The 16573-nt window shown below is 44.1% G+C and overlaps 1 protein-coding gene across 5 annotated transcripts in view; it reads right to left on the reverse strand.

The window, feature by feature from the left end:
* cica (capicua transcriptional repressor a) overlaps positions 1-9796 on the reverse strand; it is a 52993-nt gene extending 43197 nt beyond the window's left edge. For 4 of the 5 annotated variants that reach the window (XM_080862537.1, XM_080862539.1, XM_080862538.1 and 1 more), the window contains exons 1-2: positions 9636-9796; positions 1726-5279 (exon numbers count right to left, since the gene is read on the reverse strand). In XM_080862537.1, the coding sequence (XP_080718663.1) occupies positions 1726-5073 (3348 nt within the window). In that variant the 5' untranslated portion in view covers positions 5074-5279; positions 9636-9796. Of the gene's footprint in view, positions 1-1725; positions 5280-5567; positions 5709-9635 lie in introns of those variants that run through there. The other variant, XM_080862536.1, reaches the window with a different exon arrangement.
* Positions 9797-16573: the final 6777 nt, after the last annotated feature.

A 16573-nucleotide genomic window follows, 5' to 3' on the forward strand; every position in this document is an offset into this window, starting at 1 on the left:
TGCGAAATGGTTTCAAAACTGTTTAATCTCATTTTAATGGATTCCTTACCCCAACTCTGGGTGTCACAGCTCAAAATACAAAATGTACAAGGTTTAGGTGATAATGATGTGCAGTCCCATGCACAATTGTAGGCTATTTTAGAGGGTGAGATTCTTATTCATCACGAATATCATCAGAGGCACCTGATTGGTCCCAAATTTATTCTTTAGTTAGAACAACCTTTGGAACAAGCAGGCCCCAACAGAGACTTGACGTCAACGTCATGAAGTCAGTCTGGGAATGCACGCAAACCAGTCTACCAGTCATATCTTTAAAACAAACATCGACCTGCATAAATTGTTGCTGTTTTAAAGAGACAGTTCACCTCGAAATTACTTATTTTGTCTTTGGCCTATAGTTTCACTTGTCCATCTAGATCGCTTTGGTATGAGTTGTCAAGAAGTCACACGCCTTTTATTCAATATAATGACATTAAACGTTTGTGGTAACAAAGTAAATGGTAAATGGCCTGTATTTTTATAGCGCTTTTTACTAGTCCCTAAGGACCCCAAAGCGCTTTACACAACCAGTCATCCACCCATTCACACACACATTCACACACTGGTGATGGCAGCTACATTGTAGCCACAGCCACCCTCTCACTGACAGAGGCAAAATGGCAAAAATACATGTGAAAATCTCTTTCTGGAAATCATAAGCCATTAGGGATCCTCACTTACCAAAAAACTAACTAAAAACTAAATAAATAATAAATACATATGAACTAAACCTCCTGCAGTCTATTGGAGAGTGACTCTGGACTGTCACGGACAGGAAAAAGTAAAGGAAAACGATGGGCTGGAGAACATTGCAGCAAAATAGATTGTGGGACAATAAGTGTTTTGTCTCGATTGTCTTGTTTTTATTACTGCGAGAAACCAAAATTTTACTCTAAATTAAAATTCAATTAAGTCTACAGCCCTGTGACGCAGTTACTCAAAAAAAAAATCACAAACATTGATGTTTTCTTCCAACTGAAGCACACCGGCCAGTCAGAAGAAGTGCTCAGATGGCAAACATGGCAGCTTAGCAGAGTGGTCACCATTAATGCTTACGGTTGGATGTTTGCTTCCTTCTACACAGTGATGTGGTTCAAAATTTGGCAGAAAGTAAATGACAAGTCGCTACATTAAAGTGTTCAAGGTTTCAGGATTTTCTTGAGTAACTGTCATGGAAAGAGGTATTGTTGCTCACTTTTAAATGTATTTTGTTTGATCTTTTGTTTTCAGCAATTTGAAAACCACAAGGCAAGTAACATTTTATTAATTCAAGAGAAGGAAGGACTAGACTAAGCCCCACTGGGGCCAAACTGGTGTAAGAAATATGGAGTGAAAACAAGCTGAATGAATCATTATAAGTAAAACACTCAAACAAAGGTTTCTTATATTTATTTTACTAAAATACAGCTCGGATCCTTTTCATTGTAAACTGATAAAAACTGTGGGGTTTGGGATGTGAGCTCTTTTTAGCTTGACAATCACTCTTTGGAAGGAAAATGGTGGTCACACCAGTTGTATGTTATTTAAGAAAGCTTTCTCACTTTATTTCTGTTGCCCTAACACCTATAAATGTTCTATAATATGAGCTAATAAAGACATAATTAAAATATTAGAGATATAAAATACAAACCTATGACCCTATGCAGTACATAGTCATATATTACAAAAAAAGAATGACGTCCTTACCGAGCTGGATGTGACCAGGACGAGCGTGGATGTGGAATTGCGGAGGAGAACTGCCCCGTTGGTGGCTGCCCCGTTGATGGGGACGGGGGCCTGCAGGCCTGGGGGAGCTGTGTGCTGGCTGTGCTCCCTCGACCTGCTTCTCTCTCTCTTTCCCGACGGGCCATCTGAGAATTTGGCCAAGGGGACATCTGGGTTGCGTACAATGACTGGGGAGTCCCGGAGGGGCACGATGCGGCGTGGGGACGGCTCCTGGGGAAGTGGTGAAGGAGGAGTTGGAGAGACTAACATGGGTGGAGGCGTGGAGGCGGCAGAGGATGGTGGCCTGCTGGTGGCGCTACGAGGACGAGAGAAGGAAAGTGAGGAAGGTGTTGTGGGCTGACTCTGGGGGGAGAGCACTCTGAAGGCAGCAGGGCTATGGCCCATGGGTGGGTCTCCCACCACCCCAACACCCACCAGCTGCTGTTGTTCAGGTTTGGTCTGGTAGTCCTGGACAGCAGGTAGCGGTGGGGGTGGGTGGGAGTCGAACTTCCTCTTGCTGGGGCTCATCGGGACTGTAAAAGTCAGGTTGGTCTGAAAAGTGGGCACAATCCCTGACAGATGGCGCTCTCTCTCTGCGCCTGGCGTACCCATCTTAGTGCCGCTTAGCTGTCGGGGGCGGCGTGGGGTAAGTGAGGCAGTAGCATTGATGGGGCTGAAATTGGCAGGGCGGAAACCGAAGAGCGGAGAGGGTGATGGGGATGGCGTGGGTGAGAAGGGTGACTGGTTGGAGATGGGGGAGAATGAAGGCGTGCCAGAACGAGAGCCCCCGAGAGAGACGAGCATAGTTGCCGCCTCACATTCATCGAAGTCAAAGCGAGAAAGGTCCTGGGGGAGCAGCGAGGGAAGGACGAGGCGGGGGCGAGAGTCTCCTCCACGGCTGCTGGCCTCACTGCTCTCCCGTGATGTCTCATCCCAGTCAAACTCTGAACTGGCTCTCCCACCGCTGAGTCGGAGGTCAGATGGTGTTAGGGTCCCTGTGCTGCTGGCGCCGCCCCGATCCCGGCCCCCTCCACTGGCTTCCATCTCCTTGGTCCTCATGGAGAGGTGTCTGGAGCAGTACCCTCGCCGCTGGGACTCTTTGGAGCAGCCCTCCCGAGAGCACAGTCTCCTCCACTGCTTCCCGTTGAACTTCTTTCGGATACCTGTCGGCGTGCACACCACGTCTCCCTTCTTGTATTTTTGCTGGGCAGCTGTCAGCGGAGTCCGGGAACGTGACGAGGAGGAGGATGTCGAACCTGATCCGGATCCACCACCTGCTCCACTGCTGGCAGAACCTCCCCCTGATGTCTTATCCACTCTGGAGGAGGATGTAGTGGAAGAGGTGATGGGAGGGAGAGGATGGAGCTGAGGGGTGGTAATGACAGCTCCAGCTGCTGCGGCTGCTGCAGCTGCTGGGTCAAGGCCTAACAGGACAGGTGAAGGAGAGGGGTGGGGATTCAAGGTCATGTGAGCAGGGGGAATCCCGATGCCTCGCACCACAGACAAGTGGGGATGGGGGTTGAGGTAGCCAGACGGGGTCTTAGAAACAATGTGACGATGTTGGGGAACTGCCATAGGCTTGCCCCCAGATATAATCTGCCCCACTTGGACCATGTTGATGCCGGACACTTCCATGTCTTCTTCAGGGGTGAGGGGCATATATGGGTGATGCTGCTGCTGCTGCTTGACACTGTTTTCCCTTTCTCGCTCTCTTTCCCTCTCTCTTCCATGGTTTCTCTGTGACTCCCACTCCAAGTCCTTCTCGATTTCCCTCTCTCGCCCAGGAGCCAGGCTGAGGACTGAAGTCGGAGTAACGGGCGAGGTGATGCTGTGGCCCGATGTGGAGGAAACGGGAACCATTCCTGGGTAGGGCATTCCTCTCCCTAACATTGATCCCATGCTCGGGGTCATTTGTCGACTCAAACGTCTCACCTCCACATCCATCTCTTCCCTTTCCTCCCGATCTCTCTCCTTGTCTCTTACCCCCTCTTCTACTTCATGTCCACCAGCAGAAGGCAAATCCAAGTCCCAGGGTGGCACCAGAAGCCGGAGTGTTTGTCTGGAGACCCATACTGCCTGGGTAGCACCCCTGTTGTTTTCTTCATCATCTAGAGAGTGACGCCTTTCTTCAGACAGCAGGACACGGTAGCGGTTAGCCACCGCAGGGTGTGGGTCTACCTGTGTCACCACACCTTCTCGGTACCATTGCCATTGGCTCTCGTTGCCCTCGTCGTTCCCAAATGGTACACAGACACGGGTGCCTATAGGTACTGGATGCACACCAGGAGGTGGGGCATCTAGGATAATGTCCACCACCCCTGGGGGGCTCTCATGTCGGTAAGGATAGCGGCATAACGTCTTCTCCCCGTTCAGCTGAACCTCCAGGCTTCCATATTCACCACTGACGTTACGGACCACGCCAGCCCGGAATACCAAGTCGTGCCTCCTGTCACTTCCTCCCTCCTCATCACTTCTTCTCCTGAGCTGGCGGGCGAGGATCCGCTGATTCTTCAGGCCTTTGGCCAGAGCATCGGACAGTGCGTCAGGGAGACTAGACGTTCTGTGTGTCGACATCTGAGGGGGTGTGTCACCAACTACCTCCAGGTCAGCCGAGTGCTCGCTGGCTGTGTCTGTTGAGGAGCAGCGGGGCAGCGGGCTTGGGGACACCTGCTCTGCATCTGTCACTCCTTCACCTCCTCTGGGTTTTTCCCCTCCAAGCGACAGGGTTGGCGGTCCCGGGGAGTCCTGAGACCCCTCCCTGCTGGTGGTACGACTGTGGAAGTCATCCATCAAGCTCCTACTCTGACTGTTTCCGTCAGAATGCGAGACGCTGATGTCGATTCCTGGACCCGCTGACTCCTGGCTCAGAGAAAAAGGAGGGGGCGTGCTGGATGCAGGGTTGCTATAGTTACCAGCAGTATTAGATGAGCAGTGTTCGGAGGTGTACTTCTTTTTGGGGACGCGGGCCTTGAAGGTGGCTGTTTTCCGGCTGGAGGCGGGGTTTGGACTGTTGTTGGCGCTTGGTGTGCTACTGTTACTACAACTGCTGCCGCTGCTGTCACAGTGGCTGCTGCCACCACCGCTGCTGGCAGCAGACCTCCCCTCCCCATCTGAAGAGTCCCGCGCTCTGGATGCGTCCGCCTGTGGAGACTCTGAATGTGAGTTAGAAGATAACGAGGAGGAGGGAGTTCGGTTTTGCGGAGATCTGCTTCTGTCTCTGTTCTCATCTGAGTCTCTCTTCTCTCCTCCTTCCAAGGTATCCCCCGCTCCTCGCCGCTTTCCTCCTTTAGCCCGGGTGGAGGGAGGGGAGCGCTTTTTTATTGGCTTCATCTTTTCATCTAGTTCCTTTTTCTCAAAACAACTCTTTTATTTATTTATCCCAGAGATTCTCCTTGACGTTCCTCTCTTGCGCTGCAGCGTTATTTCCTCCTCCTTTCCTTTCACTCTATTTTCTTTCTCTGCCAGGCCCTCTCACTCTCATCCTGTCTCGTGTTCGTTGCGCGACTTCGGCACTTGCCCACCTTATTCCAGAGACTCTGAAAAGAGGAGAAGAACAGGTGAGTGTGGGTTTCCTGTGCAGCAAAGACACTCAGACAGAAACACAACTCAAAGTAATTTCTGAAAACATTCTAAAAACGGCAAATAGTCAAAAACAAAAACACAGCAACGATATTAAAAAAAAAAATTGTAACAAACAGTTAAATTATAATTCAAAGAAATGTATTCCCCGCTAAATGATGCACCATCGTATTAGAGTAGTAATGAACATGACTCATCTACAAATTCATTACACATTAATTCATTACATAACAGTTTCTACTCACATTACACAAGACCTACAGCCATACCAGGTACATATTGAAAACAGGAGGCCATATTGTAGGATAAACACAATGTAGGCTTACAGCGCAGCATGGAAATAGTGAGGAGCATTCTGCAATTTGCCCAGACAAGCCTTTCTGCATGCAATCCTCTCTCACACACTCACGCACACACTACTTCTTGGCCCGGGCAGTAGAGGCGGGGGAATTCCTTCTTTGCTCACATACTGAAACCCTCCCTTTCTCTCTCTCTCTCTCTCTCTCTCTCTCGCTCTCTCTCTCTTTCTCAGTGGCGACCTTTATCTATGTATTTCAAAGCAGAGCAATCCGCCCCTACAACTAACTCCATTTCCTGTGGAAGACCATTACCTAACTTCCCGTTACTTTATTCCTCCCTCTCTCTTTGCTATGCTTTCTTTCTTATCCTCCTTGCCTGCATTCGCTCTTTCCACAATATCGATTTTTGTTTGTTTGTTTTTTTTTTACCTCTCATCTCCCCCGTTTTCCTTCCTCTCCTTCCACTTAGTCTCTATACTCGTTTTTGTGCCGCAGTCATCCAGAAACACAGAGTTGTTCACAATAATTGCTATTCCACACCAGAGTCATTCAGCAGCGCTCTTAGCCGTGCCAGAGTCATTCAGATTATCTCTTATTCTGCACCAGCCTCATCCACAGCTCAGACTCACGTTTAGAAAGTAAAACAGATTGATTTAGCTGTGATCACTTAGCTGGTTTGTTTGCTGTGTGGCTGGTGTGCGCTGGACTAGCCTCAGGCTGTAGCTGCTGTGGTCTCTAGCTTATCTCTTTGGGAAGTGAAGTCTTCATAGATACAGAAACATGTATATAAGAGGGAGTGTCAACACAGCCCTTATATACTCTGTCATGTAATTCCTCACTCCAGCTGTGATGGTCACTGTCAAAATGTTCTGTTATGATGTCTATCAACCAACCACTAGGCATGTCTACTTGTCAGTGACAGTTTGGCTGTTAACTTACATGTCTGCCTGCCTGTCCCTGTTTCTACATTCGTCCTCCCACTAGTCTCGGTCTCTCTGTCTGCTCGTCTCTGTTCCCTTTTGCTGCCTTCCTGTTTGTCTGTGAAGGCTTGCATTCATTCAGGTCCTTTTAATATCTGACACATCATATCGGCTGGAGAGAAATCCATTTTCAGAGATGAGTGCCGCCTGTCTCAAGGCCACACGCACATATACACACACATCACACAAAGCAAACATCTATGTGCTGATAGCTGATAGTGCACACGGAGAGGTTGAGAGCTCATAGCCATCACTGGCCTCTATGTAAATCCCTATTTAGGACAGACAACTGTACAGCAGACACCATAAAATAATTTGGCAGCTGGCCTTACTTGGTCACGATAGAGGTATGCTACATGTGTTTACTCAGTAGTGCACTGTGTACAACAGCTGGTATCAGAGTCATGGGCCATACGATAAGAGCTTAAAGGCAAACTGACACAACACACAGTAACCTCAGTGAAATATGGTGCAAGGGAGTCCATATGGGAGGTAAAGTAGGTCTGTGGCTTTAATGTTTCACATTCATGTAATCATCAGACGCACATAAAGAGCGGGGTAACAAGTTCAGTCGTAATTTACTTGCAGAATAGCATTTGAGCTGTTGTGAATACCCACTGTAGGCCCCATGGAGCTGATATAAGTCATACGAGAGAAAGAGAAAAACATGACTGACGGATCATTTAGTCTGAATAGGCGTCTGTTCAAGTGTAAGCCACTTTTCTACCATAACTGTGCCAAAATCATTATGAAATCACGCATGAACTGAATCATAGGGTGATTTTTACTTTACTTTAATCGATATAAAACATTCCCAGTCTTATCAGAAATTACCCCAAACAAGGTTGTCCTAGCTTGGAAAGAGTCTTGAGGAGGGGTGTATGCATACCAGTGCATGTAAAAGCACCATGGGTCCAAGTATAAGAAAGGAAATTAATCTGTGTTACACTGAACCATTTTTCATTTTTTTTTCTAGGCATTTTATACACTGAAATAGATATCCTGCAAGTAGTTAAAATATATTTTAATGAAACTAGAAGTGCATGGAGGTTATGAGAGAGTTTGAAAATGCAGGTGTTTACAATACAATCATGGTTATCATGACTTGTCTAGTACATATATTCCTTGTGCACACAAAACGTTATGTCCTCAATAACATTTATGCCAACACTGCCATAAACCTCACTACAATATGTGGCAAGGATCTCTAATGTCAAGCTGTGACCTTTTAGAGACACCGGTCCCTTATGATGTCTTCAATGTGTAATATCCTTTAGTTTTCTTATATGCAGAGCCTATGATTAAAGTTCATATCAGGATCACTACAAAACTACAATAACAACAGGGCAGGTCATATGTATAAGCATAATATGATAGAAGACACCTGCAGCTTTGGATTATACTGGTTAAAAAAGAACTACACATTATTGATATTTAATTTTCAAAATCATGGTTTTTGTGACCCTTCTAGGACATATATTCCCCATACATACAAAACTGTATGCCCTACAGGATGTTTATGGTCACACTTAGTGTTTACTATTAGAAGCTGCGAGAGATTATAGTGTCAAGAGGTGAACTCTTACAGATATTTTGGCTCTCGTAACCAGATTTAATTAACCCGCATTGTAATAAATGATATCCGATAGTGTTCTTACATTGCACAGCACGTCTACAAAGTTATTTGGGCAGGGTAGGCCAATACTAAAATAAGAAGCAATGCTATCAGACAAATGCATCTATAATTTTGTTTACTATACATTGACTTTTCTCGCAAATTAATGAAAACCAAAATACCTATGAATGGAGATGGGCATGAGAGTCTGTAATACTAAAAATAATATAAAATAGAATAATTCACCTATTATTTACCATATTACAATGCATGCATTACTGACATGTTCATTTTCTTAAATACTGAGGTTATTGTGGCACCTCAAGTACACTCCTAGTAAGTGTGCATACAAAAATGTAATATCTATGACAATATAGACAGAGTGAACTTTCAGTCTCTTCTAAGTGCGTTTCTAATCCACATTTAGTGGACAGATATCTAAAAGTTTTTTTCAAGTTCATAACAGGCTTACTACAGAGCTGTAATGACGATAGGGCAGGTCAATATATGCATAATCATAAACCCGAGCAGATAACAGCTGTTAACTTTACCAAGACAAGGCCCCAGAGCACAAAATGCAAACAACAAGCGGTGATGTCACCTCTGCTTTAGCTGGATAGTGCCGTGTCAAGCCCTCGTAGTACCGCGATTACTACCAGTTTTACTCCAAACACTGCAGGCCGTGGCGTGCACCGACCAGGCCTCAACTAAACACACAAGGCCTCTTGGAAATCCTCTACTCACCGTAACCGGGAAATAACCGGTTTAACGGGCATACTGACCCTTAATGCCACCATATATGGCCCATATCTGCCAGCTTACACGACCTTAAAGCGACAAACAGCTACACAAAGTCGCTTGTTTGGCCCATCCGAAAGTGACAACCATGTGAAAATATAGCTGAAGCTGCCAGGATAATTTAGTATTCACCCTCGTCGTTATTAGCATAATTGCAGCCGTGTTACATGGGGTGGTTTGAGGGGGGTTAGTGTCAGTGTGTTGCCACAAACTAGCCCAAGGGGAGAAAAAAAAGGCCTCTACAAGCGCTTTAAAACCACATATCAATCCAAATGGCCACGCTGATTTAATAAAAAACAGGAAGAAAGCATGACAAGCGAGGAGTTTTCGAGGTTTTTCGTAAATAAGCGCTGTTTCTGGAAAGTCCAACGGCTGTTATGGCGTTCTATTTTCTCGTGGAAAAGTTTCAGGCTCACTATGCCTAAGCCGCACCGCTCCCTGTTTTTTTTCTCGCAGAAGACACCCATTCCGGTCTCTTCGCAGGCCACCCAGATATCGCAAACTGTGCTGATCAGCTCCTCTGCTAATACTGTTTGTGGTAAACATGAACAACGTTAGCAAACGCACAACAAGCCCCACTGCAGTGCTGCAGGAGAAGATTTGTAGGCAGCCTGTACTCACCAGAGCTCATGTATAGTACCCCGGTGTGTTTCTCTGATGAGTTTGCTGGGTAAAATAGGGCAGGGTGTCCAGTCGTCCGCAGCTGCCAGTTAGCGGCCGTTCATGTTTCTCCGGCAAAGCAACTTAAAAGGAGGAAAAACTACTGCCCTGTACATTCTACACTACAGTCGCAAAATGGTGAATGAAGCCCCAAAGCCTTGACAACCAGCCCGTCCGACCAATCGCGGAACACGAACGCGTACAGTAGCCAATAGGATGCCGCGTAAGGCGAGTAGGGGCGAGGCCGCACGTCAAAGTAAATTTGATTGACGGCGCATCGTGGCCAATCACAGTGTGGGAAAACACAGAACAGCTGTTCGGAGAGCAAGGCTGCTGCGTCCAATAGAGCTGCTATGTGGGTATGTCTGCGACTCTATACAGGCACGCAGGACGGGACTGAAACCTTTCTCTCCTCCTGCCTTTATTTATTTATTTATTTATCGTTTACATTTGGCTATAAACATTAATGCAGAAAAATGGGCTGTGGCTTGTCAAACTAAAGGTTAGACTTTCTTTTAGTGGACAGTGAAGAAAAAAATCACTGCCATGGCATTATCAGATTTAATAAAGATCAAAATGTCAGGTCACCAGCTTCAGCTCATAGTTTCTAAAGCAGATTTAGTACGCTTCGTTAGCTGCATGTGTGCTATTTATGTATATGCATGTGTTCCCATGTGTTGCACAGCTGCACTGTGATCCATGTAAGCCACAGGTTGAGTGTAGTTTCAACAGGAGCCACACAGAAAAAAACACCAACTCCCAAATTCTCATGCTTTCTCTCCCTTCCCTTCTTCCATTCTTCTTTCACCCTCTAAGCAAATCAGAAGCGCTCTAAAAAGCACAGTGCCCCTTTGTCCCGCCTCCTCAGCCAATCAGGACAGCCACTGGAGGCTATACGTCACCAGAGCCATCTGTTATTGGCTGAGAGGCCCGAGGTCTGCAGGCCAATGACCGAGTGGTGTGGTGAGGTCATTATGCTTGTTGCCATCAGCTTGGCCAAACAGAAGGAGTGAAACCCCAGTGAGTAAGTTAGTCCAAACATGGGATTATGGCTCCTGAGAGAGTGACCCATATACACTGTGGGCCTCCCTGCACAAACACACACATACACTGTGGGAGATGTTTGCAGGAGCATATACCCTGAGGAATACAGCACAACACGGAACGTGATGGAAGCACAGAGGCATAGTTTCCTAAGACACTAATGGCGTTGCTGTGTAGCAGTGCGGCACGCCGTTTCTATAGCTTACAGGCACAGATGGCGAGCATGGTCAGTGATGATACAGAGCTGGCTGGCTGGCTGGTTGCGGCATTGCAGTCTGTCTGGCGCACTCACACGCACATGTACACACAGGCGAGCGGGCACGCTTCCATAGCTACACACAACTGGGCACACACATAAACACAGGCACCTACACACACAGCAGGCGCAGTGAAGTTATAACATGCCTGGGCGTTACATAAGCTGTGCGTGATTGTAGCACACACACATATATACGCACCGACTTTTGTGTGTGTACAGCCTCTTCGAGCATGCAAACAGGCACTGTTGCACATACAACAAACAGAACACAGGTTTATTCTAAGTGTTAGGTTGCACACGCATGCTCGGGCTTAGCTTTCATGTATTAACTGTACACATATGAAGAACCTGTGACTCGCAAATCAGATACACACACACACACACTTAAGAGTGAGTGGGATCTCCAGACATCAACACCCTGTATAGTGAAGCACTGCAGTCTCTTCCTCTGCTCATTCACTGTAGACAAGTGTGTATTCAAGAAATGTAGGGCGAGTAGCAACTTTGAGGGGTGGCTGGTTTCGTAAGGCGCCGTCGAGAGACATTAGAGTGAGATGGAAACCCGAGATTTAAGTCTCTGCAATGCTTAGAGTGAGGTTGGAAATCAAAATGTGAAGGAAAGGTGGAAGTGAGACAGGTGGAGTGAATAAAGAAGGACAGGAGACTGCAAAGAGAGGGGGAAGGGAGACAAAGAGACAGGTATAAATCATGTAAGAAAAAAAAAAGAAATTGTTGGACAGCTTCTCAGACTGAGAACGGCTGTTTGTCGCAGAAGTCGAGCTGCTTGTGAATGAGCGGCATAAATCTGGACGGTATTAGCACCTCTGAGCACTTTCTAAGAATGAGACGGAGAGCTGTGGCTAAGCCCCCCCAATCCCATTCACTTTACACTAAATGCATTATGGCCACTTAGCTGCTAAACAGCTCCAGGGACCCTGCACTGTGCCTGACCCAACACTCTAAAATGCTCTAATTCAAGTGTGTGTGTGTTTTAAAAAAAGAAACAATTCGCCAGTGAGATGAGTCCAGCACTTCTCTTCTCCAACCCTGCCCAGCATTTTGAAGTTGATTGGTGTACAGTAGATTTAACAGCCTGCACTTGTGGTGTGAGTAATACAATCTGACACGAGTGTGGAGTCACTCATAGATAATGCATGTATAATTATCTACAAAAGCCTGCAAAACTTGAAATAACTCTCCAGTCTAAGATGAATAAGGTTGTCCCCAAATATGTGGAAATACTCCACATCACACAGTACAATAACCTTTTAAATAAACAAAAAGACATTTCAGCTATGCGCCGAGTGATATTACCTCAGCCTGCAGCTTATCAACTACCATTTCATTTGAATTTCATGGGTTAACATGACGCTAACCCTCCTTTTTGTAAACTGCCTAACTTGGATAACCCTAAACCTGACTTTAAGGCTTGGTTGAACATAAGTAGAAAATATCATAGTAGTTAATGATGTATTACTTCTGTATACCGAGTACTGCAATACTCAGTGCACTGCAGGATAATCATCTCAGGCAGACTTAAAAGGAGATTAATGTCTTTCAGCAGAAAAGTTATCATTGAATTAAAAGCAGTGTTGGGGCTATTATTTAAAAAAAAAAGAAAAAGCAATGTATCACACATTACTTAATTACTCCCTGAAGAAAGTAATTTGTTACACAGCTCACTGCATTATTTTCTGGTACATTGTGACATGTCCTAAAATTTATTGTCACATATTTAACAGTATAAACCTCAGACTAGCGTCCCACACACTGACGCAAATGAATATGCTGATGACACACCTCTGACCTTTCTTTTAGCGTTTGAACTTAGAGCTGACAACACAAAGTAATGTTGCAAACCAGCTCAAAGAGACTTCAAAGTGTTCATGCAATGTGTTTCTTGAGTAGAAACATGCACAGGTAGAAATGGAGGTTACAGTGCTGTAAACCTGTCTTTGTTATCTGCTGAAGATCAGGATCTGGCTGCAGGCCTAGGGTCAGCATACACTCGCTCCTGGTTCTCTGCTAGCTCTGCATTAGCACGCTTCATGTGCAGATGTTTGCAAACAGCTGTATTAGCAGTATATTGAATATATTTTTGTCCTCAATTCAGCCTCCTTGTGCCTTTTTTAGTTTGTTTTTGTAATAAAAATAAATTTAATGACCACATTTGCACTCCACAACAGGTGTGGACTACAACACCATTTTTTCTTGCCTGCACACAAGCTAAAATAAGCTGACTGTACCGTCACCTTTGATGGTTTTTGTTTGTCCTTTTTAGAACAGTTTAAAGCAAATACATAAATGACTTAAATATGATTAATTGACCAAAAATAAAAAATAAATAAATAAAAAGTTGAAATAAATCATTAAAATGATGACCAACAACTGAAATCAATAGCTAATACTAATGATTACAGAAAGTCAGAAAGTCTCTGTAGTATGCATAAGCAGCTGAATCTGTTAGCTTACAGTATGGATAAAAAAGTAAAATAGCTTGATAAAATTAACAAAAAACAACTGAAGTTATACCTCTGACCGCTGACGGTGTTAGCCTACAGTATGTATACACAATAAATTGTTAGTTAAACATACTGATTGAACTGAACAAAGAAAGTTGATCATTTTTAAGTAAAACTATGGTTAGCAGTTGACATCAAATAGGCAAAACAGTTAGCCAAACAAGAAAAAAGTCATAAATTAGTGCAGCATTAGCTGAATAGCTTGCAGTTACAATATCTAACAAAAGGGTAGATGTTAATAGCTAAAATATTATGCTATACAGTTATTGGGGTGAGCAGTTGTAACAACTACAATTATAGATTAAACCTTTGCTGTAATCATTAGCTAAAATCAGGTTAAACAGATAACCTGTTTAGCTAACAGATAATACTGTTAGCTAAACAGACCTGACAGCTTGCAGAAAAGTAGCTACATAGCTGGCTGAAAAATCCAAAATCATTAACTAATGTTGAAGCTAACACTTACAGTTCTTAGTATGGATAAAGAAAGTAAACTGCAGGCTAAATATAACAGATAAACTAGAACTATTGACATTTTTTTCAAAATAAGCACTGCCTGTCTGGTGAAATCTAAAAATAGATATTAAAGAATTTTTTCCAAGGTCAAATCAGTCTTTCTGCTTTCATTTCAAACTGTGTTGTTATAAAACATTCTGTCATTTTGCATCCATCCTTAAAATTACTGCCATCTTGTGGCAGCAGTTGGCTATTGTTTCTGGAAGCAGGCTTAACTCTGCTTTATGGGGCCACTGGAATCTTTAGCTTCCTTTGATTTCATGGACATCTGTGTGTCCTGTAAACAACAGCTGGACCCTGTCAAGCTAAGAACCCAGCAGGTTTGATGTGAAACCAATGGGGGACCAATGTGCTAGACAAACTACTGCTCTGGTTTCACTGCTCTGAGATCAGTTTCCATCAGTGGCCGTGTGGGAACAGAAGTAAATGACTGTGACTTATCAACTTCACAGATAAGTTTCCTCATATGAACCACCTTGACCAACGTGTGATTTAGAAAAGTCAGAGATGTAGGCTCCGCACTTTCAGGTTAGTATTTATGAGAAATCATTTGATTGACAGACAGTTTAACCAGCTGTTTTGTCAACACAGCACCTTCATTTTTAATTAAGATTTTAATCCTCCTGTACGTATTGACAGTCAGTGTTAGATAGTGGACAAACTTTTTAATTCATCAGTAATTCTTTTGTCATTAAACAAGGTGTAGGTATATTTTTCTGAGCTCATTAAAACCTGTTTTTAAAGATAAGTGGTCTTCACAAAGCAGCCCGGGCAAATATATGATTTTATAGAATATAATGCATTATTAAACAGTATATGAAGCATTTAAATTCAGCTCAACCTTTAACACCTACAGCAGTAATCCATATAACACTGATGGGGAACAATGTTCTGCAGAATACTCTTGATACTTTAAGTGCAATTTGCACATAATGCAGATTTATGTGTAGTAAGGTGGTTTCATTGCTACTTTTATTAAAGGAGTGCTTCTAAAAATTCCTCCATCACTCTTCATTGTCACCTAATAACAAATATTTAGATGACATCTATATAAGTAATAGTATTTCTCAACTCTATAAGATGTTCTCTTTTTGGAGGGGGTTGAGGTCGTCTCTGTTTGCGTTTCTGTAAAAGTCACAGCATGCCACCTTGAGCAAGAATATGTATTCTTAACATAAACATATACAAGCATGTATCTAAATGAAGCTTATGCGTAAGTTCAATAAGGAAGAGCTGTAATCAGTCATCCGCCTGCTTTCCTGGGTGTTCGAGCTGCTTGTCTTCATCACTTCCACTTTCCCACGCTTGCAAACTCAATCATTACTCTACTCCAGTCTTTTTCTTGCCCACCGTCTGTGAGCCAATCAGCCGCTATTCTGTCTACTGTAAATCTCACTGCTTTTCTATCATCCCCCCTTCATCTTCATTACCACCATCTAGACTCTGAGGTTCCTAATTCCTATCATTGTTGGTCTCCAGCCTGCTATGATGGGTCAACTGACTTTAATCATCAAACAGCATAATAATAGACAAATTGTTTATCTCAATACATCGTGTTCATTACTTCCATAAGGAAAATCGTGAAAAGCTGTTTTCTTATCTGCTGTTTCTGAGTTCAGGTACTAAGTTTAACTCTCGTGCACACCCTGTGTGATAAATGTTTTTACTGAGCAGGCTTAGTTTGTTTCTGAATTTGCTGTCACAGTTGAGCTGTTTTCATTTCCACTGACACATCATGAATATGAGGGTTTTGTTCCTCCCTGTCTGTTAATGTTGCTTCAGGGCTTGACTCATACTCTCTAACAGGCAGAGACGCCGGATGACTCCAGGCCTGCTATTTACAAAAAATGTAAAACTTCATTTAAAAGGCCTCACATGTTGTATGCTTGCCTCACTTCTGTCATACAATTGATACCACACGCTTTTTGTGCCAGCAGCCGAAACATTAAACTTCACTGCGACTTGGCTTGTATAATACAACGACTCCCACTTCACTTCATTTTGCATATTTCTCTTATGTAAGTGCATTACAAGTATTGGTTTGCATATTTAAATAACACAAACTATCAAACCCACCACAGTGACCACACAATGACCACAGTCTCTTACTCTCGATGTTGCAATAATCATCAGAAATGAAGCAAAAGAAAACTATTTTTAACTATAAAGGCTGTGAATCAGTGTTGCCCACACACAGCTACGCTGACAGATTAGTTGGACGTGATTGGACATAAAACAATGAATGGAAATCTCACAGATAAAGCTGGTGGACACACACAGTATCTGCAGCAGCCGTCTCTGCTCAGTAGATGGTGCCATCTCTCCTGTGAATAAACCCGGAGGCTTTGGTGCAAGTCATCTTTGATGCTCCCGATTCTTTGGCTCATGGCTAGAAGATGAGCGTTGGATCAAAATGTTGGTAAAGCTGAGACCTTTTGTGTGATATAATTTGTTTTGACCAGCCACTTACCCCACATGGTGATATTTTACTATTTAATTTAGCACAGGGAGGGATAATGGGATGGAGATGGAGCTGCCAGGCAGGAGGAAGAAAAGAA

The sequence above is a fragment of the Rhamphochromis sp. 'chilingali' genome, assembly GCF_963969265.1.
Source record: "Rhamphochromis sp. 'chilingali' genome assembly, chromosome: 17".
Taxonomy (NCBI): domain Eukaryota; kingdom Metazoa; phylum Chordata; class Actinopteri; order Cichliformes; family Cichlidae; genus Rhamphochromis; species Rhamphochromis sp. 'chilingali'.